Source organism: Solanum stenotomum, unplaced genomic scaffold, assembly GCF_019186545.1.
Source record: "Solanum stenotomum isolate F172 unplaced genomic scaffold, ASM1918654v1 scaffold4105, whole genome shotgun sequence".
Taxonomy (NCBI): Eukaryota; Viridiplantae; Streptophyta; class Magnoliopsida; order Solanales; family Solanaceae; genus Solanum; species Solanum stenotomum.
In genome coordinates this window covers 134,153-154,810 of record NW_026035066.1, presented here as the reverse complement: position 1 = coordinate 154,810, position 20,658 = coordinate 134,153, and the positions used below count along the sequence as shown (strand labels likewise).

General features: G+C 35.5%; 2 protein-coding genes across 4 annotated transcripts; one reads left to right on the top strand and one right to left on the bottom strand.

The window, feature by feature from the left end:
• The first annotated feature begins 334 nt into the window (after positions 1–334).
• Positions 335–4,047, top strand: LOC125852698 (LRR receptor-like serine/threonine-protein kinase RGI1). Its single transcript, XM_049532410.1, has 2 exons — positions 335–3,235; positions 3,462–4,047. The coding sequence occupies exons 1-2, from the start codon at positions 412–414 to the stop codon at positions 3,899–3,901; spliced, it is 3,264 nt and encodes a 1,087-aa protein (XP_049388367.1). The 5' UTR covers positions 335–411; the 3' UTR covers positions 3,902–4,047.
• A 3,732-nt stretch (positions 4,048–7,779) lies between these two features.
• On the bottom strand, positions 7,780–16,131 carry LOC125852699 (uncharacterized). 3 transcript variants are annotated; one of them, XM_049532412.1, is made up of 9 exons: positions 15,844–16,130; positions 15,690–15,755; positions 10,320–10,400; positions 10,140–10,193; positions 9,988–10,056; positions 9,040–9,102; positions 8,595–8,677; positions 8,444–8,509; positions 7,780–8,334 (listed from the first exon to the last, which is right to left on the bottom strand). In XM_049532412.1, the coding sequence occupies exons 1-9, from the start codon at positions 16,081–16,083 to the stop codon at positions 8,292–8,294; spliced, it is 765 nt and encodes a 254-aa protein (XP_049388369.1). In that variant the 5' UTR covers positions 16,084–16,130; the 3' UTR covers positions 7,780–8,291. The 3 variants fall into 3 exon arrangements, 2 of the variants coding, with proteins under 2 accessions (XP_049388369.1, XP_049388370.1); XR_007445039.1 differs by having other exon boundaries at positions 8,083–8,334; positions 9,040–9,148; positions 15,844–16,131; XM_049532413.1 differs by lacking the exon at positions 15,690–15,755.
• Positions 16,132–20,658: the final 4,527 nt, after the last annotated feature.

Genomic DNA, 20,658 nt, shown 5'->3' with positions numbered 1-20,658 from the left:
ATATAGTATACTATTTCAACAAAGGCGTTCAATTGGACCCCTCTGCCTCGGCCCCTACATATAGACATAGAACCAGCCAGAAGGCATATTAGTACAAACAAAATCTTCCAAACCATCACAGCAATAATACCCCCTATGGCCAATCCTGTCCTACAACACTGTGTCAAGTGTCAATCTTGACAATGAATCTAATTGAAGACAGATATATTTGGAGGAAAATCAAGATTTCTGAAAATTCCATTTGTTTCCTTTCTTTTACATAAAATTCTCTGTTGTGCATTTCCAACACCAGTAAACCATGATAAAGAAATCATTGCAGATAACCTCTTTCTTATGACTACATTTGGTGCAACTGAAATAGAAGTACAGTAGATCAGAGAGTACATACACACCCTGCTTGTCATCATAATCATGTCAGGCAAACTAACAGTCATCTTATTCTTCTTGTTTCTCAACATATCTTTTTTATTCCCAACATCCATTTCTGGCTTAAATCAAGAAGGGGTTTCTTTAATGTCATGGCTTTCCACTTTTAACTCTTCTGCTTCTGTTGCACCTTTCTCTTCATGGAATCCAAGTCATGAAAATCCATGCAAATGGGATTATATCCAATGCACCAGTAATGGATTTGTTTCAGATATCAAGATCAGGTCGATCAATCTTCCCGCGATATTCCCAAGTCAAGTTCTTTCTTTTCACTTTCTGGAAGTGCTAGTTTTATCAAATTGTAACCTCACTGGTGAAATTCCTGCTTTTATTGGAAACTTGTCATCGTCTCTGAGGATTTTGGATCTCAGTTTCAATGCTCTAACAGGAAGTATTCCACCTGAAATAGGAAGATTATCACAGCTGAAGCAACTTTTGTTGAGTTCTAATTTCTTTCAAGGTCAGATACCAAAGGAGATAGGAAGATGTTCTGAATTGCAGCAGCTTGAGCTCTTTGACAATCAGTTTTCTGGAAAGATACCTGAAGAGATCGGTCAGTTAACGAGTCTTGAAATCTTTCGTGCTGGTGGGAACGTGGGAATTCAAGGAGAAATCCCAATGCAGATATCAAGCTGCAAAGAGTTGGTCATTTTGGGTCTTGCAGATACCGGTGTTACGGGTCAGATTCCACATAGTATAGGTGAACTCAAGAAGCTGCAGACTCTTGCTGTTTACACAGCTAATTTGACTGGTGAAATCCCTCCAGAAATTGGGAATTGCACTTCTTTAGAAGAATTGTTTGTCTATGAGAATCAAATTACAGGAGAAATTCCAAGTGAACTCGGTCTCTTGAAGAATCTTAAGAAGGTTTTGCTTTGGAAGAACAATCTGACGGGGCAAATTCCAGGAAATCTTGGAAACTGTTCAAGTTTGAAAGTGATTGATTTCTCTGTGAACTATCTATATGGTGAAATCCCTCCATCTTTCGAGAATTTAGGCACATTGGAGGAGCTTCTATTATCAGAAAACAGCATTTCTGGAGAAATCCCATACTATATTGGCAACTTTTCCAGCTTGAAGCAGCTTGAATTGGACAACAACAACATTTCAGGTGTGATTCCACCTACCATTGGGAAACTAAAGGAGCTAAATCTGTTTTTCGCTTGGCAGAATCAAATTCACGGGAGCATACCGACTGAGCTAGCAGATTGTCGGAAACTTCAGTCTTTGGATCTTTCTCACAATTTCCTTACAGGGTCCATCCCAAACACTTTATTCAATCTCAGGAACTTGACTAAGCTGCTGCTGATATCAAATGTTCTGTCCGGTGGAATTCCACCTGATATTGGAAATTGCACCAGCTTATCCAGATTACGCCTTGGATCAAACAGGTTATATGGTCCAATTCCTCCAGAAATAGGGAGTCTACCGAGTTTGAGTTATCTTGAACTGTCGGAAAATCAATTCACTGGATCAATCCCTCCAGCTATTGGCAACTGTCCGCAGCTAGAAATGGTTGATCTTCATGGAAACAATCTTCAAGGAACAGTTCCTTCCTCTTTTGTGTCCCTCACTGGTCTTAATATATTAGACCTATCCATGAACAGAATATCAGGTAACATTCCAGAAGATATAGGGAAACTCATATTACTGAACAAACTCATACTGAATGGAAACAACATAGACGGAATGGTTCCTAAATCACTTGAACTCTGCCAGGATTTGCAGTTGTTGGATTTAAGCAGCAACAGACTCACGGGCTTAATCCCTGAAGAGATTGGTAACCTCCAAGGACTAGATATTCTGTTCAATGTAAGTCGTAATTTTCTGACCGGACAGATTCCTGAAAGCTTCTCTAACCTCTCCAAGCTAGCCAACATGGATATTTCTCATAACATGTTGACTGGAAGTCTTAGAGTACTCAGTAACCTTGATAACCTTGTTTCTCTGAATGTTTCATACAATAACTTTTCTGGTGTTCTTCCTAACACAAAATTCTTTCAAAGTCTCCCTCCTAGCACTTTTATTGGTAATCAAGAGCTCTGCACTGACAGAGCTGCATGCCACTTAAGTGGTGATCACCATGGATTAAAATCCATAAAGAAGATCACCATTGCTATTGTACTCAGCATTTTCATGACCATGCTAATTGTGACAGCTTCTATTGCCATCTTTATCCGAACACAGGGAGAGATATGTCAGAAGGACGACGAAGAAAATGGTTTGCAGTGGGAATTCACCCCATTCCGAAAGCTTAGCTTCTCTGTAACTGATGTAGTGCCAAGACTTAGTGAATCTAACATTGTTGGAAAGGGCTGCTCAAGCTTTGTTTATCGCGTTGAGACTCCATCAGGACAGGTGATCGCGGTGAAGAAACTATTGGCTAAGAAAATCGGTGAGGTTCCTCAGAGGGACTTTTTTTCTGCAGAAGTTAGAACACTGGGATCAATCAGGCATAAAAACATAGTGAGGCTTCTTGGATGTTGTAATAATGGCAAAACAAGATTGTTGTTGTTTGATTACATTAGTAACGGGAGTTTATCGGGACTTCTCCATGAGAAGAGGGTATTTCTGGATTGGGATGCTAGGTTTAATATCATATTAGGAGCAGCTCAGGGCTTAGCTTATCTTCACCATGACTGTAGTCCTCCTATAGTCCATCGCGATATCAAAACCAATAACATTTTGGTAGGTCCACAGTTTGAAGCTTTTCTTGCAGACTTTGGACTTGCAAAGCTATTAAACACATCATCAGATACTTCAAGAGCTTCCACCATAATAGCTGGTTCCTATGGGTATATAGCTCCGGGTGAGTACATTTCCTCAAATTTCCGCCCTATATATTCAAATATTTATTAAGTGCTCAACATTTTGATAACATGATTATGCTAGTACTATTGAATATTAGCTTTAAAGAAACACTTGAAGTTCACTATACTAGTCTTGTACCCCGTGAAATTCGCTGTGCAAGACATATAGTAGGTATATATACTATGTTTGGACAGCATTCTAAATGTTTTGGTCCTACATTGCAGAATATGGATATAGTCTAAGAATAACTGAGAAGAGTGATGTCTATAGTTATGGCATTGTGCTTCTCGAGGTCCTAACGGGGATGGAACCAACTGATTCCCGGATACCAGAAGGCACCCACATTGTCACTTGGGTCAATCAGGAGCTAAGAGTAAAACATAAGGAATTCACAACAATTCTTGATCAGCAATTACTTTTAAGGTCTGGTACACAAACTCAGGAGATGCTTCAAGTTCTTGGGGTGGCACTACTTTGTGTTAACCCATGCGCGAATGAAAGACCAACAATGAAGGATGTAGCAGCAATGCTAATGGAAATCAGGCACGAAAATGAAGATCTTGAGAAGCCTAATCGAGGAGTGGTACCGAATCCTAAAGAAGCAATTAGTTGCCCTAGTTTCTCTGGTTCATCTCAACCTCTCATCAGATCCCCTCCTCAGTAACTCTAGTTAACTTAGCCTCTCTCTAGTTCTAACTAGTTGATTCTTTCAAGTAACTAATAAGGATGTATAGATTATCAATATTCATTTCACAAAATAAGAACATTACTCTTTCTAGTCCCGACTATTAGTCGTTTTGACAAACTAAATTCGTTATTGTTAGTATAAATTAAGAAGGATCATTTTATTTTTCCTTCCAATTTGTGCAACTACCCTAGAAGAAATGTCAAAAAGTGATCCCTACAACTATTCAATTAAACAAATGAAAGAAAAGAGGGCAATATCTCCCAGATCATTAGACTTAACATTTCCGAAAAACAGCTAATTTAGCTTATAATGATGAAGTAAAAATTAAGAGAGCAAAAGTACAAGAACAATTGTCCTCATTAAAATGACAGTAAACCAATATTATTATGTGATGATTGATTAAATGAGAAGCATAAATATGTGATGATTAAAGATTAGGAACCAAATATCAACCATAGAAAGTATAGCAGCAATAGCAGTCTCAGAGTCCAAACTGGGGCCTCTGATTGCCAGGGGTGTATGTAGCCTTTTGGTTACAGATTCAACCAAATCCGTAACTTTCAACACACAATATATAAATACGTATGTAAAAATCAACTAAAATTTCAAGACTCTCAACAAATATTAGATGTGACCCCCTAATTTTAACAGTACAATGAGTTCGACATTGAGAATCTTAAAAAAATTGAACTCATTAAATTTAAATCTTAGATCTGTCTTGAACTCTAGCTTGTGGGGTGATGATAAAAAGGCAAGGTTGTGACAAGATCTTTGTTGGAACTATGTAAACTGAATCATGTAGTATGGGGAAAGGAAGGGACCATCATTCCCTACCAATTTCTTTACAAATCATTTTCACAAAAGATGAAAAAGAATCAGCTCACCATGTTCTTGAAAGGTACAATGCATTTTAGGCCATGTGATATCAAACCTTTTTTAGGCCCACAAGTAGGTTACAGTAATACATCAATTTTCAAAGTATGCATTATGTAAGTTGATACTTTCTATAACCTCTATGAGAATATAAGGTATTAATCAAATTGTTCTTCTTATTCCAAGCATTTGATTAATAACTACTCATTGCTAATATGAAAATAATTCTTTTTTGAATAATTTTTCTACCATCACTTAATAGCAACAATTGAAAATAATCCTGGCTTAAAAGATGTTATTGAGTAATCCAATGAAATAGATTCAAATAGAATGGAGTGGATACTAATAGGCTATATTGCTCGGACTCTGGTGTCGGTATCCAATATGGATACGGATCTAGAGGTTGGATTCTTCATTACATTATTTTTAGTATTCAGGGGTATGGTTCCTACGGATGCTGGGATACAACCAATAATTGTATATTATGGAATATACAGTATATATTTTGATATATTAAATTTATTAAACTAAATCTAATAAAATTTAATTCTTAATTAACGCTTAAAACTTATATTCATAAGATATGTAATAGCAAATCATATTCATACTTTATAAATATGTACTCAAAGCACCCAAGGTACATACCACATCCAGTACGTGACACGGATATGGCAAAGATTTTGAAGAGTCCGAGCAACATAACTAATAGGTAGGTAAAAATCTTGTATATTGATAAGCATCCACTAAAACAGAACACTACTTTATCCAATGAAAACAAGTACCATATGAGCACTTTAGTCAAGATTAAGGTACTTCCCCAAAAATGAAACTTGTGGATGATTGTAATGACAAGTTTCAAAGATATGTAAACATGAGTACATGACAATCAGCACAAAGTAACATTTAAGTTTGTGCTTGATGCATCAACATAGAATATAAATTTGGATGACATAATTAAACCATCAACTTTAACAAAATCCACTTTAAGCATGACTAGCTATCAACATAAAGTATTAAGTAAAGCTAAATTTCATACTTTAATTTGTGTTTTATTTTGTGTATAATCAGTAAAGCATCATCTCCCTTATTTTGTTATCCATCTTATATCATAGTAAAATTTGGAGTGTAGTTGATCAAAAAAAAAAAAAACTTGGCTTTCAACCCCAGACTGGCACATACAAGGCAAGACATATAGACACCAATGGACATGTGCAGAAAGAGGAAAGGACAAAGGTTGGCAGATACAAAGATCTATAGTGATCACTAAAAAACAAGTGTGTGTTAGCTAGATGTAGAAGAGGTGCAAAGAATGAAGGAATGCAAAATGAATAATTTAATCACTAAATTGGAGCCTGTTTTCTTGTTTTTTCTTTACTTAGTGAGAATTTTTCTAGTATTAAATAAAGTTTTAAGTAATAATTGGTATTTGTGGGTTACTAGCACTGATTCCAAAAAACTAACAAAAACTACTTACAACTTCTATTGCTAAATTAAATACTAAAAATCTGTTGCAAATACCTAATAGGTAGGTAAGAATCTTGTATATTGATAAGCATCTAAAAGAGAACACCACTCTATCCAATGAAAACAGTACCATATATATGATTTACTTGGTCAAGATAAAGGCACATCACAATAAATTGAACTTGTGGATGATTGTAATGACAAGTTTAAAAGATGTGTAAACATCATGACAATCAGCACCATAAGTACTAAAGAAACATTTAGGTCTATGTTTTATGCATGATACTGCTGCATCAGCATAGAATGTAAATTTGGATGATATAAACCATTACTTTTTAGAAAATCTACTTTAAACATGACTTATGATCAAAAAAGCATTAAAGCTATATATTGGTTTCTTTATATATAATCAATGAATCATCTATCCTAGCATTGTTATCCATCTTATCATAGTAAAAGTGGGAGGGTGCTTGATCCAAAAACTTGGCATTCATTCTCTAGACAGACACATACAAGGCAAGATAGACACAAGTCACACAACTGACATGTGCTCAAAGAGTAAAGGACAAACGAACGCAGATACAAGGATCTATATTGATCACTAAAAGCCATGTGTTTTAGATGTAAAAGTTTAGTGCAAAAAGATAAACGTCCCACAATACAGATTGAACAACAATAAGATAAGTCATCCCAAAAAACAAGATCATATTGAGCAGTAACTTCGAGGAAGATAGCATTGGGACATGCTATTACCTTGTATAGTGACGGGTGATGGGTGACGGGTGTCAGGTTCAATTTAAGAGCAATCTTAAGTGGAGAAGGGTCTGAGGTAAGCCCTTCCTCTATCAGTGGTAGGCACAGAAGGTATAAGCAAACCTGGTAAGAATTTTTGTGAAATAAGGTTTCAACAATAATTGGTGTTTGGTTACCCCACAGAAGAAAAAAGTAAGGGCGAATTTGATGGACAAGTAACTCCTGCAATGGAAGTGACCGTTTACATATATCATAACTTTTTCATGCTCACTCGTCTGAATATCCGAAGTAAACATAGCACATAAGTGGGTATAAAACGAGTATTTAGTCACATGACATAACATGGAATTCCGTGTGACTTATAGGTCACAGGTTCGAGCTGTGGAATCAACCATAGTTTTGACATTCTACTTTAAACATGACAATGATCAGCATAAAGTATCAAAGCAATATTTAACACTTTTGTGGTCTCTGTCAAGTTTCAATAACAGATAGCTAACAATCAAGTGTCCCTTCATATCGTGTTAAAAGTTGAAGGAAAGTTGACTATACATTTGGCTTCAACACAACGAAAAGAAGAAAAGAAAAGTTACACAGAAGAGTAGTCACTCTAACAGAGCTTGCTTTACACAAGCCCCCCAGACAAGTGTACAGCGGGGGTAGGCACAGACATATATGCACAAACGATAAAGGAAAAAGGCATGCAGAAAGAAGAATCTACTTTGATTACCAGAAAAACTAGAGAATTACAAGCTAAGAAAGTGTAAAGTGTGAAGGAATGAAATTACAATGTATTTACAAATCACTAGGAGGAACAGAAGTCAATTTACAATATCAAAGAGAACCAAAATTAGTAATTGGCTCATACTTTTGCAATCGGCTACAATTGTGTGGTAGCATATTGCTCCATTTGGCAACAATTTCTTTTATTTTTGGCTCCTTTCGGAACATATTCCACGATCCAGCATTAAATCTTACAAAATTAGTAGTTCAACCCTTGCATAAGTAAGGACAGCACATACAATGTAAAACCCTGGGCTTTGCAAGGAAATACAACGCAAGTAACATATACATGAAGTGTGGTGATTGGCATATCAAAGAATCTTAGTTCTCCTAATTATAGCTTTGAGATCAAAGCTCAATTCACAATGCTAGAAGAGGCATAGCAAAAATAACGCAAATGTGCCAGTACTCCAACAGTCATCAGCCACGTGGATAATCTGATGCACTTACATGTGTGGCTGGAAAAAACTCATAGACAGCTGAGAGATGATGCTTACTGCTTCCCCCCTGGATTCCATTTTATACTGCAACCAATGCTAGTAGAAAGTACAAAAATAAATTTAGTGCACAACTTTACCCACCCATTTCCATTAGGCTTTTCAAGGAAGAAAACCAGAAATACTTTTCAAATGGAAATAAGAATACCTGGGTTTTTGAGTTGATGAAACTGGCTGGCCACTAAGTACACAATCTATCGCTAGGCTTAAGTCCCTATAGGATGTATCATAACAACTACATTAGGAATTCACAATACAATCGATTCTTGAGGGAAAATTGAGCAGACAATGTAATTAACCTTCCCGTGACAGGCACATTGTTACTTGGCCTAGAATCATCAAATTGTCCATGATACACTAGCTCAAAGGGCCTTCTGCCATCCTGACATAAGATGAAATATCAAATCTGTAAATAATTCCACAATAATAAAAAGCAAGATTGCTTACAACTCTTTTGAGAATATTTTTATAGAGGCTTCGAGAATATGTTAAGTATTATTAACTTGGGATGAAAGAAATAAGAGGAAACCCAAATCACTCTCAGTAAGAACTGAGATACACAGCAACAAATTGTGGCTGAACAGATAGCAAACAAGGGGGTAAATACATCCATAAGGTGGATAACGTATAATGTAGGGAAAGAAACAAGGGACAGAAAAGCATGCAAATCGCAAAGCAGGGGCGCAGTGTGTCATGTTGAGTGCTGACCTTGAAGCTTTCAGATAACACTCATGTAGTCATTACCTTTTTGAATAGGAAAAATTCTGGTGTACAAACAGCCCCAAAATCTCTTGCCACTTCTTGTGACTACAAGAAAAACATCAAGCTGAAGAAGTTCGATACGAAACAGATTCTATAATTTTTCAAATAGAAACATAAGAAGCAGACAATATAACTACTGCATACATGTCATGTAGTGTATTGAACACCTCATCTTTGTACAACAGTTCATGATTACAAAATAAAATGCAATTTGGAAGATTTTTTACCAACCATAACAACTCCACAATTGTACTTCTACGGCATAGTTTACATAATTGCCGCCTCAAGGAGGAAGAGGAAAAGACACATGTAGCATACAACTACTTGGTTTAACTGAATCTAACATTTTCACATGGAGCACAGAATATATATGTAAGAAAATTACTAAAATTTATATGTGCAAGGATTCAATGTTAAGAACCTAGAAGCTGAAACCATCAAAATCAATCCCTGGATTCGCCTTTGGGTATGATTACTTTTTACCTTATTCATTGACTTATTAGCATCCTGTTCTTGTCACGGTTGACCTAACTAAACTTCAGGAATGTGTAGTTAAAAGCAACTTGGCAGAGGAGGTAAAAACAGTATGAAAATACGCTAGATTAGTCCATTTTCTCAATGGAACTGGACCAATTTTGTAGAAAGATATAGGGGAGAAATAAGGGTTAATAGCGGACTGGTGAACATCTGAGTCTAGCCAGACACTGATCTCGTGCAACCAAAAATTTCAATAGAAAATGAAAAAGTAAATGGGAAGAAAGTGAATGTGATATATACAAAGACTAAGCTAAGAGAAAACAGCATCACAAATGGAAAAATCCACCAGAAAAGATACCACAGGCGACAACATAGTGCAAGAGCATATCGGAGTAATAAAACACAAGCAATTTAATTGAAAACTATCATCAAGAACTCAGTATAAAAGCAAACCTCATCATAAAGATAAGGGAAAGGATATTTGAAGAACTTAGCATCTTCAGCCATGAATTCAGGTCCATCCTGTGAAAAATAGAGAAACTCACAACAAAATCACATAATAGTCTCACAAAATCAAGAGATCATAAGTTATAAAGTATCTCAACCTGTGGATGTGTAACTACAGAGTTTGAAGATATTGCTACCACCGCTAGCCCTTTCTGCAGCAAAGATGAACTTCTTGATGTTATTCTGTTCTTTTCAACAACTGAGCTGACAGCAAGCAGAGAGAGCATGTAATGCGTGAAATCAGAAAAGAAGGAAAATGGAATCAGCATTCTACTTACCTTCATGTAGAAATTTGAGAGTTTAACAATATCCTTCTTCAAATGTATGACAAATGGACAATGGTTGCAGATGAACATAACCTACAAATTAAAATAATCAGAGATGAATCACAGTAAACACAGGTTAATAAAGAAGAGGGACAGAAAATCCATGATTCTTTAGTTCTTTTTTCAACCTTTGGCTCAACACAATAAAGCTTCTAATTTTTAGTAAAACCTTGTGCAGGCATAAGACAAACACAGGGTTTAGGTCAAAGCTATTGGGTTTGGACGAACCCATAGCCAGAACTGTACATCTGCCTCTGGACAAAGATCAAGAAACAAACTCCCCCCTTAATAATACAAGCTTTTGAATGCTTGTAAGTTGTATGTAGAACTAAAAGGCAAAGGCGGGGATAAGAAGTTGTACAGACTAGCCAAGGCGAGAGAGAAGAGGGCTCGTGACCTAGATCAAGTGAAGTGCATCAAGGACAAGGACGACAAAATTCTGGTGGAGGAGGCACTCATTATACGGAGAAGTCAGTCATACTTTCATAGATTCTTGAACAAAGAGGGGGATAGACATTGAGTTGGGGGATTTGGAGCACACAGAGAAGAGTCGTGATTTTGGGAATAGTTGGTGTATAAAGGTTGAGGAGGTTAAGAGTGTTATTCATAGGATGCACAGGGGAAGAGAAACTGGGACAAACGAGATCCTAGTGGAACTTTGGAAGCTAGACGAGATCCCAGTGAAATTTTGGAAGAATGCAGGTAGGACAGGAATGGATTGGCTGACTAGACTGTTTAATGTTGCTTTCAAGATGATGAAAATCCCCAAAGAATGGAAGTGGAGTACAATGATTCTGTAGTACAAGAACAAGAGTGACTATTCAAAATTGCAACAACTATAGGGATATCAAGTTGCTAAGCAATTATGAAAGTTTGGAAGAGGGTAGTGGAGAAGAGGGTGAGAAGGGGCGTGTCTATTTTAGAAAACTAGTTCGGATTCATGCTGGGACATTCAATGACAAAAGGCATTCGACTTGTGAGGAGGTTAGTGGAGCGGTATGGGGAGAGGAAGAAGAACATCCACATAGTGTTCATCGATCTAGGAAAAACCTATGACAAAGTTCCTAGAGAGGTTGTATGGAGTTGTTAGCCTACCTGTTGCATACACTAGGGAAATCAAGGACATATATGATGGAGTCAAGACCCAGGTAAGGACAGTGGGTGGAGACTTGGAGCACTTCCCAGGTGTGACAGGTTTTTTCCAGGGATCAGTTTTCAGCTTGTTATTATTTGACTTGGTGTGTAATAACGCGATACATCCAAGGTGAGGTGTTATGGTGTATGTTATTTATGGATGACATAGTTCTAATTGACGAAACCTGTGGCGGAGGTTTGGAGAAAGACCTTGGAGTCTAAAAGATTCAGGTTGAGCAAGACCAAGACTAAATACTTAGAGTGTAGCTCAATGACATGACGCATGAAGCTAGCATAGAAGTGATCCTTGATACACAGGTCATCTAAATGAGGAAAAATTTCAAAGTATCTTTGGTTTATTATACAAGAAAATAGGGAGATTGACGAGGATGTCACACATCGTATTAGTGTAGGATAAATGAAATAGAGGCTCGCGTCCAGAGTCTTGTGTAATAAGAAGGTGCCCGATGTACCGCGGATTTACGGTACTTTTAATGCTTTAAACTTGGAGTTTTGCATGTGTCGTAAGCATTTGATAGTAGATTTGATGGTCTTTTGATTATATTTTGCAGGGAAATAGGTTTTGGAGCAGTGGGGATGAGAAGAGTTGAAGAAACAGCAGTTTGGTGTTTGACAAGTCATCCTACGAGCCGTAGACCTTTCTACGAGCTGTAGGATTGTACCGTAGAATGAAGCAGCACATATTGGGGCTAAGTGTAAAATGACGGAAGCTGATGACGAGTTGTAGTAACTTCTACGAGCCGTACAATTGAGTCGTGGAAAAGTTCAAAGGAGTTAAGCTCCAATACTTGGTTGATGACATGACAGTATGGTTCGTGCTAAGTTCTACAGGTCGTAGAACATAAACCTAGAAAACTTCAGAAGAGAAGTTAACGTTGTTGTTTGACGGATGGTTCCTACGAACCGTAGGACTTCCTATGAGTCGTAAGAATGAACCATAGGAATGACTGCCTAAACCGAATTTTTCTAGATTTCCTTTTCCTACTTTATTTAGGATTTGATGTCTATACGTATTAGTTGTAATTTTCGTATTTAGGTTGTCAGACAATATGATACTTTTACTTTTGGCTTTGAGAATTAACTTGCAAACGTTTTGTGCATTTAATTCTTGAACTATTGGTTTTTGTTCGTCAATTCAAGATTCCGGACTTCATCTACTCTAATTGTAAGTTCATAATTTATTTTATCAAACATATTATGAATTGTGATGACACAAGCATGAGTAGCTAAATCCACAACTAAGGTTGTGGGAACCATGAGTAATTAACAAAGTAGACCTAATAATTAAGTAATCCTTGAATAGTGTTTATGCACGTATTGTTGATCTCTTTGTTTTGAATGTTTTTTAACGGTGCGCAACTTTAGAACTCGCCTTATTCCAACTTGGCCGACCAAGGAAGAAATGAATGGGAAAAGAGATTAAACAACGGAGATTTAGCGTTGATAATCCACTATCTAATAGCCTAACCTAAAGATGCAAGGGTTAATCTGGGGTCAAAGATAAGGGTTAGTAAAGCCTGTAGACCGACCAAGTTGCATGGTGAAATTCCCTACTTGGATGACCAATCACTTAGGAGATACCTAACTTACCGACTCTGCATGTCAAACATTAGATAAGGGTTACTGTTATAAGTTTTACTCCATTAAGAACTAGTGGGGAACACATCATATACCCTAGTTTCATCTTATATTGATCTTACAAAACTGTGAATCCTGTTTACTTAGTTACTTGTTATTGAAATCAATCAATTAATCTTTTATGTTACAAAACCCCCACGGAGAAAATCTGACTAAAATTACAATCAACAGTAAATTGGCCTAAGTCTAGACCATATTCCTCGTGGGATCGACCCTAACGGTTCTTTATTTGACAACGACCGCTTATACTTCTTAAGTGAAGTGTAATTTGGGCGTATTAGTGCCACGAAAACTTAAATGTAAATTCTACAGAGTGGTTAGACCAACTATGTTGTATGGGCGGAGTGTTGGCTAGTCAAGACCTCTCACTTTTCGAAGATGAAAATTGAGGAAATGAGGATGTTGCGGTGGATGTGTAGGCATACTAGGAGAGATATAATTAGAAATGAACATATCTGGGACAAAGTGGGAGTGGCCACGATCAAGGACAAGATGTGGGAAGCGAGACTGAGATGATTCATACAAGTAAAGAGGAGATGTGTGGATGCCTATTACGGAGATGTGAGAGGTTGGTTATAGATTGCTTCAGGAGAGGTAGAGGTAGACTGAAGAAGTATTGAAGAGAGGTGATTACACAGGACATGAAACAGTTGCAACTTATTGAGAACATAACCTTAGATAGAATGTTGTAGAGGATACGAATTAGGGTAAAAAGTTAGTGGGTAGTTGAGTGTTTTCTCGCTTATCCTTCTATACTAGTAATCATAGTATTTCTCCTATAGTTTCTTGCCCTTCAATTTTGTTATGTTGTTTCATGTCCTTTTTACAGATGACTTTGTTCTATTTTCTATAATATCTTGACATGGTTTCTTCACTTCCATTATCTCCTTCTCTGACTTGCAATGATATGTTTTTTCTTGAGCTGAGGGTCTATCAGAAACAGATCTACATCCCAAAGTAGGGGTACACTCTATCCTCCCCAGACCCCAATCATGGGACTATATTGGGTATGTTGTTGTTGTAATTTAAGAACCCCCAATAAATTCATCACACCAAAGTTAGTGAAGTATCCATCAAAAAATGTGTAGCACGTAACCCTTCGGGTGGCCTAGAGGTTTGAGCTTGGGACTTCCATGTTGGAGGTCTCAACTTCGAAACCCCTTGCCAGCGAAAGCAAGGCGTTTGCCTTCTGGGTCGAGCTCGTCGCACCAGGCTTGCCTAGTGCGGGTTACCTCTCCTATGTGGTTTGAGAGCTATTGCATAGGAGCGGGGGTTTTACCCTATGTTCACCCAAAGGGTAGCGGCTGCGGATTTCCTTGTCATCAAAATAAAATAAAATGTGTAGCACGTATATCCCACACGAAAACCTGGAGGCTCATTATTGGGGGTACTAGGAGTTAACTCGGATGAAGCTCGAAAAGTTTCTCTCGTATGGACAGTGAAGAAGGATGGAAAATACTATGTGAAGTCAGGTTGTCACTACTTATTGTGAGAAGGGACAAGGAGAGACTGTAGATTGGCAAAGGAAGATGATCTTGAAAATGAAATCCCCAACTACAGTGGAATGCATTGGATGGACAATCTGACTTATACGTAGCATGCACCTTCTTTTTCCTTAAAGGAAGACGCAGAATCAGTTGGTTACATTTTACTACACTATAAATACATTTGGCTGATATGGTGGATGTTTTTGAGAATGTATTGTATGCATTAGGTACATCAAGGAACCTGACACAAGTTGTGCCTAGGTGGCAGCTCAGAAGCTAAGGAGAAAGCAGAAAAAACTCTACAAGACTATTCCTCTTTGTATACTTTGAAAATAATATGGATAGAACGAAATGACAGGTGTTTTGAAGGGAAAACGTATTTTCTATTGATAACTTTAGATGCATGCAAAGCTTGAAAATTTTGGTGCAAGTTTTGCTTTGGGACTACATGGATATATCCAGATTTCTTGAACTCATTCCATACATACATACATAAGGAATTTAAGTCTAGCAAATTCCTTTGAACACACACAGCACCTCCTTGGTGCTGCAGCTTTGTGAATAAAATTGCCCTTTACGTTTCAAAAAGAAATTCTCTCACTTAGAAAATTAAATTCAAAATTCAAAATCCAACACATCCTTCCCAATTCTGTAAACAAAAAATACTCATGACTCATGTATGCCAACCATTCTATACATGAGAAATTGCATTCAACCATACTTTTGGATTTAATTAGGATCGGGAACCAGGTTAGTGATAGCCAAGGAGTGTTATAATGATAATAAAGATCACGATGTTAAATTTGTAAACTTTATTTGCTTTACATACCGTTATGATCAACTTGCATTGTCTTTATTATTGTCATTATAACTCTCTTAAGCAACATTCCGTACTAGTCGGTTCCCGATCCTAACATCTTGGACTTGGAAGATTGAGGTCAAATATCACTTCAGAAATTCAAAATGTTATCAGTAAAATCAAACTAATCCACCTAAGGTGGGTAAACGGAAGTAGTAAAGATAATAGTATTGTTCTATTTACCAGCAATGCAGGATATGCTTCAAAATCATCAAGGTTCCAAACTTTACCAGTGAGCGGCTCCGTAAGCTGAAACATTTCTCCCATTAAAAATCTCAAATTACTACAAACAAAATTCTTCGTTTTCAAACATTACTTAAGAAAGTAAAAGGAGGACCTCAAAATTGGGAGCTCTGAAACCAAGAGAGACGCCTTTGGACTCTGTTCTTGCAGCTCGTATCACAAGCTTCCTTGCCGGCAGAACACTCCGGCGTTGCGGAGAGTAATAGCTCTTCTTCAAGTAACAGAGCGAGGGAAGAGAAGAAGGCGAAGCTCTAGCAGCTGTGGCTATCGTGCGCGGCACCGATAGTAAGCGTGCGCCGGTTGATAATCCGGTGACCGTTGGAATAACCACCATCGGAAACTCTTGTGCTTCACACGAAATTTGATAGCAACCGTTATCCAGAGGTACAGTATTAGTTGCTCAAATTCTTTTGGGCCAGTACACTTTATTTGGGCCTCGGATTTAAACTAGACCAACTTACAAAAATGACTATATTTATAGGGTTATTGAAGTTCAATAGCTATAAGTATGTTAATTACAATAAATGACTATATTTTATATATTTTTTTCGCTGTATTTTTGTATACATTTTTTATTTTTCTATTTATACACTAATACATCTTTAAGTACAATAAACTAAATAAGGAATTGACTTTATATATAAATCATTGTCCTTATTTACGTCCATACAATGAGCAACTTCCCATTATTAACTTTCGAAATAATAATTGCTTATTTAAAGATATATCCGATCATATTCTGATCAATTTAACAAAAAATGTGATAATCATACTCCATCCTCTTGTTGTCAATAAAGATGTGGTATTGATATGTCATAAAAATGACCGAATAAAACTTAGAAAAAACGTCAACTAAAAAATCAATGAATGTAAAAACTAAAATACATTTAACTAAAAATACACAGGAATACATACCCATATATTTAGAATATACCTTTTGAGTAAGTAAATATACAATAATTAAATAAAAGTGATTTTATTTGTATACAACTGTTTTTGATTGAATTTAACTTTAAACATGAACATGTTATAACCAATGTGATATTTAGGAGCCACAATAAATTCTATTATAAGTTCATCCTGAATAAAGTTATGTTACCAATATTTCTTGATAAAATGACTAAACCGTTTACTATTTAGCAACATTAATATACATAAATATAGTTAAACAAGATACAACGAGTATGCATACAAAAATATAGTTAAATACTAATATAAATAAATATAGTTAAATAAGATACCACGAATATGCATACAAAAATATAGTTAAATACTAATATACATAAATATAGTTAAATAAGATACAAAGAATATGCATGCAAAAATGAAACGATTCTTAATTGCCCAGAAAGAAATTCACTTTTTGATTAATTAAAATACTTTAAGCCAAAAACGACTAGACATAATATCCAAAGTTTCGAAACATCTTAAAATAAAAAACTTAAATAGGCTACTAGTTGATCATGACAATTTCACTACTGTCCATTTCTGAGCATGGCATCATGTTCAACTTAGGCAATGCCTTATTGTCGCTAACAGCTCAATCTTCAATTTTCTTTGCAGCGTATTCCCAAAGAGTGCACTGTATTTAATATGAAGTAACTAATTAGCATCAACGATTTCAACAGAAATGCCTTCAAGTACTCCGCAAATGCATGTACATATATATATAATTTGTTAAATAATTGATTTCGTAGAGCTATATCAATTTATAGAATGATCACACAATTTTGTTAACATACATTGTACCATATTATTGCTAAGGTATATCTTACACGTATGTCACATCGAATGGAATGTTCAGATCTTGCGTATCGTCCCGTCCATGTTATCGTAATAATGCATGGACAAATACATCGACATATACAAGCCATGAGCAAGCTTTTGAATTTTATCCATAACAAAAGAATCATATCCCGCTGCTCTGTATGAGTCATATACATGAATGCGTCGTGACAGAATAATCAATACCCAATGGTTCATCTGCTTCACATTAACTGACTGTATTCCATGGAATAACAACCATCAACCTGTAACCATTTATGTATTCACGTATGTTGTTTTGAATGTTTGCAACACAAATTTTATTTTCAACGTTAACATAAATGTCAGTAATCTTTGTCTTGAACAGACAATCAACAATTGTGTATTTGTATAAGTTGTTAACGTTGTACTTGCTTTTTTTACGCAAGTAATAGAGAACCACATTGATATGTTGTGATAAATCAATATCCTACAAATGAAAAATGTATTAGTGGACAGTTAGCATATAAAACTCAAAGTATTAATATATTCAAGATTCAAGTATTTATTAAAACTTAATGTATCAATATATCAAACAATGTAAGTATATAAATTTAGGATAAGATCAGGAAAATTTGAAAAATGAATACGCTAGTTGTTAAACAAAAAATGAATACACCAATATAGAATACAATGAATACGCTGTTGTTAAACACAAAAATGAATACGTTGGACAAATTAAACTAGATATATAAGCAAGGTGTGGGTATCAAACTGTATAAGTATTCAGGTCAATTTTTTTCTGTAATACTTGAGGTTTGGTGTTAACTCACGAATTTTATAATAGAAATGCAATTTTAGTGTATTCAACTATAATTGTATTCCCTAATCAAGTTTTTATATTGGCTAGAGAACTTATGTATCCAGATATAACTGTATTCACAAATCAACATTTCAACTTGAGCTTATATAACAATATAAGTATCTATGTATATAAAGATGGATACATTTCAACATTGTTGTTAAACAAAATGATGGATACATTAGACATACGAGAAACAAGATACAATTTGTGGGTATCAAAATGTATAAGTATTCTTCTATATAAAAATTTGAAAATGCCAACAAACGTCAATCATTTTTCGATCAATTTTTTTCCTTTAATACTTGAGGTTTTATGTTAACTCAAGCATTTTATTATAAAATTATAATATTAATGCATCCAACTATAGTTGAATTCCCTAATCAACTTTTTAAATTTGATAGAGTACTTATGTATTCAGGTATTCAATAGATCAACATGTCAACTTGTGCTTATATAATAATACAAATGTCAATGTATATAAGTATTCTACTATATACAAAAGTGACAATCAGAGAACCCTCAATCTATTTTTTGTTCATGTTCTTCTTGTACTCATTTTTTAACAACTATATATATGTGAAATCAATATGTTTAACAATTTCAATATAAGAGGACAATCCATAATAACAATGTCACACAATACATGTGTTTGAGGTATATAGGTAAATGACATTAAACTAAAAAAATAAAGCATACAAACCTCAATCTCATTTTACTCTTGTTCCTGCTTGACTGCTCTTTTTTCACATCCACTTGAAACAAGATTGTTGACTTTTCTCTTTTTTTCAAGATTAGTTTTCACTTCTAAAGGTTCTGAATCATTGTTGCTTCCAATTGCAAACGCAAGTGTACGCGATCGCGCAAGTAATATAGTGGCTGTTAAAAGAACCAAATTATCGAACCCAAAGGACTTGTCAATTAACTATTTTTACTAAATTATACTGATCTAATTATTTATTTAAGAGAGCCAAAAGAGAAGAATGCAAGAACAAAATAATAAAATTACTTACAATAGTTGAAAAATCTCAGGGCTGCAGCATGTATTGGATTTCATGTATCATATTTTTGGCTTAGAACTAATTCTAGTTGTCAAGTTACTAATTTATAGGGTTGATGATATGATCCGGGTTATACGCCTCTCGTTGCCTATCCCAGTTAGCTATCTAACTACATCGTTGAGCAGGGATAAATAGACTAACTGGCAAGCATTTATATGTCATCCTATTTCGTAACCAAACAAGGTTTTCGTCTAGGCGTCACTCCTGAACACTAATCACCTCAGTTTAATGGATGGACCGAGCTCTCTATACTCTTTGGTCTATCTAACCTCTCCTCTCTCGATATTAGGATTAGACAATATATTTATATCATGGTGATCAAGCACAAAATACTAAAATAAGAATATAGAAGTAACTTATAATGACAACCAAGAATTAATTCAAAATCCTTAAATAATCAACATTGAATCCGTAACTACAGCCCCAGAACAAGATCTTTAGCTACTAATGTCTAAGAAAACACGAAAAAGAAAAGAACCCTAAAAAGTATTGACGACTTTCTCTTCAAAAGTGCCTCCTCCTTATTCTATATTCGTTGTCCAATAATTATTTTTATGGACTATTTATAGCTATAGAAAATCCTAAATAAAATAACTGGGACCAAAACAAACGAGGAAATCAAAACCAAAACTGAGTTGGAATTGTACGCATTCAGTCCGCCGACTTCAAGATTGTGCACAGCTCATCAATTGGCCACTGCCTTCAGAATCTGCCACGTGGCTGGCAACAATATTCTCCTTTCAAGTTTTCAATTGAATGTGCACTTTGCAGCATATAATTTTTTATATTATTATATTCAATTTAATTCATTAAGCTGTCTGCTTGATTTTCTTATGTAATCTTTCATCTTTAATTCGTTTTAGCTCCAAATTTCTTTAACATTACATTAATTTACTCCTACAAATAAAATACACTATTTAGCACAATCCATAAAATTAATGCTCAAAAAGAACAGATATAAATAATAAATGTGAGGCAAATAATGATTAAAAATATATATTTTTGACCTCACATCAATCATCTTTCCTCTTTACTAATTTTGCATGTTCGATTCTTCAAGCAAATTTAAGCGTATAAGGTCATTAACATTCTTTGTTCTCCATTGCAACAATAGAACCTGAAATTTTGACTTATTGTGGAGTAATACACAAATCAAAAGAAGGTAGTTCATCCAAAAATTTGTCAAATAAATGTATACTTCTTGTAACCCTCCTTTGTACCAATTTTAGCCATTAAAATGGAT

Bases quoted from the DNA above. Each gene is read 5' to 3' on its own strand.
- LOC125852698 (XM_049532410.1), top strand. From the start codon at position 412: ATGTCAGGCAAACTAACAGTCATCTTATTCTTCTTGTTTCTCAACATA. The intron at 3,236-3,461 runs GTGAGTACATTT...CCTACATTGCAG, and splicing joins CTATGGGTATATAGCTCCGG to AATATGGATATAGTCTAAGA.
- LOC125852699 (XM_049532412.1), bottom strand. From the start codon at position 16,083: ATGGTGGTTATTCCAACGGTCACCGGATTATCAACCGGCGCACGCTTA. The intron at 9,103-9,987 runs GTTTGCTTTTAT...TTTTTCTTGTAG, and splicing joins TCCCTTATCTTTATGATGAG to TCACAAGAAGTGGCAAGAGA. The intron at 8,678-9,039 runs GTAATGACTACA...ATCTTATGTCAG, and splicing joins AATTTTTCCTATTCAAAAAG to GATGGCAGAAGGCCCTTTGA.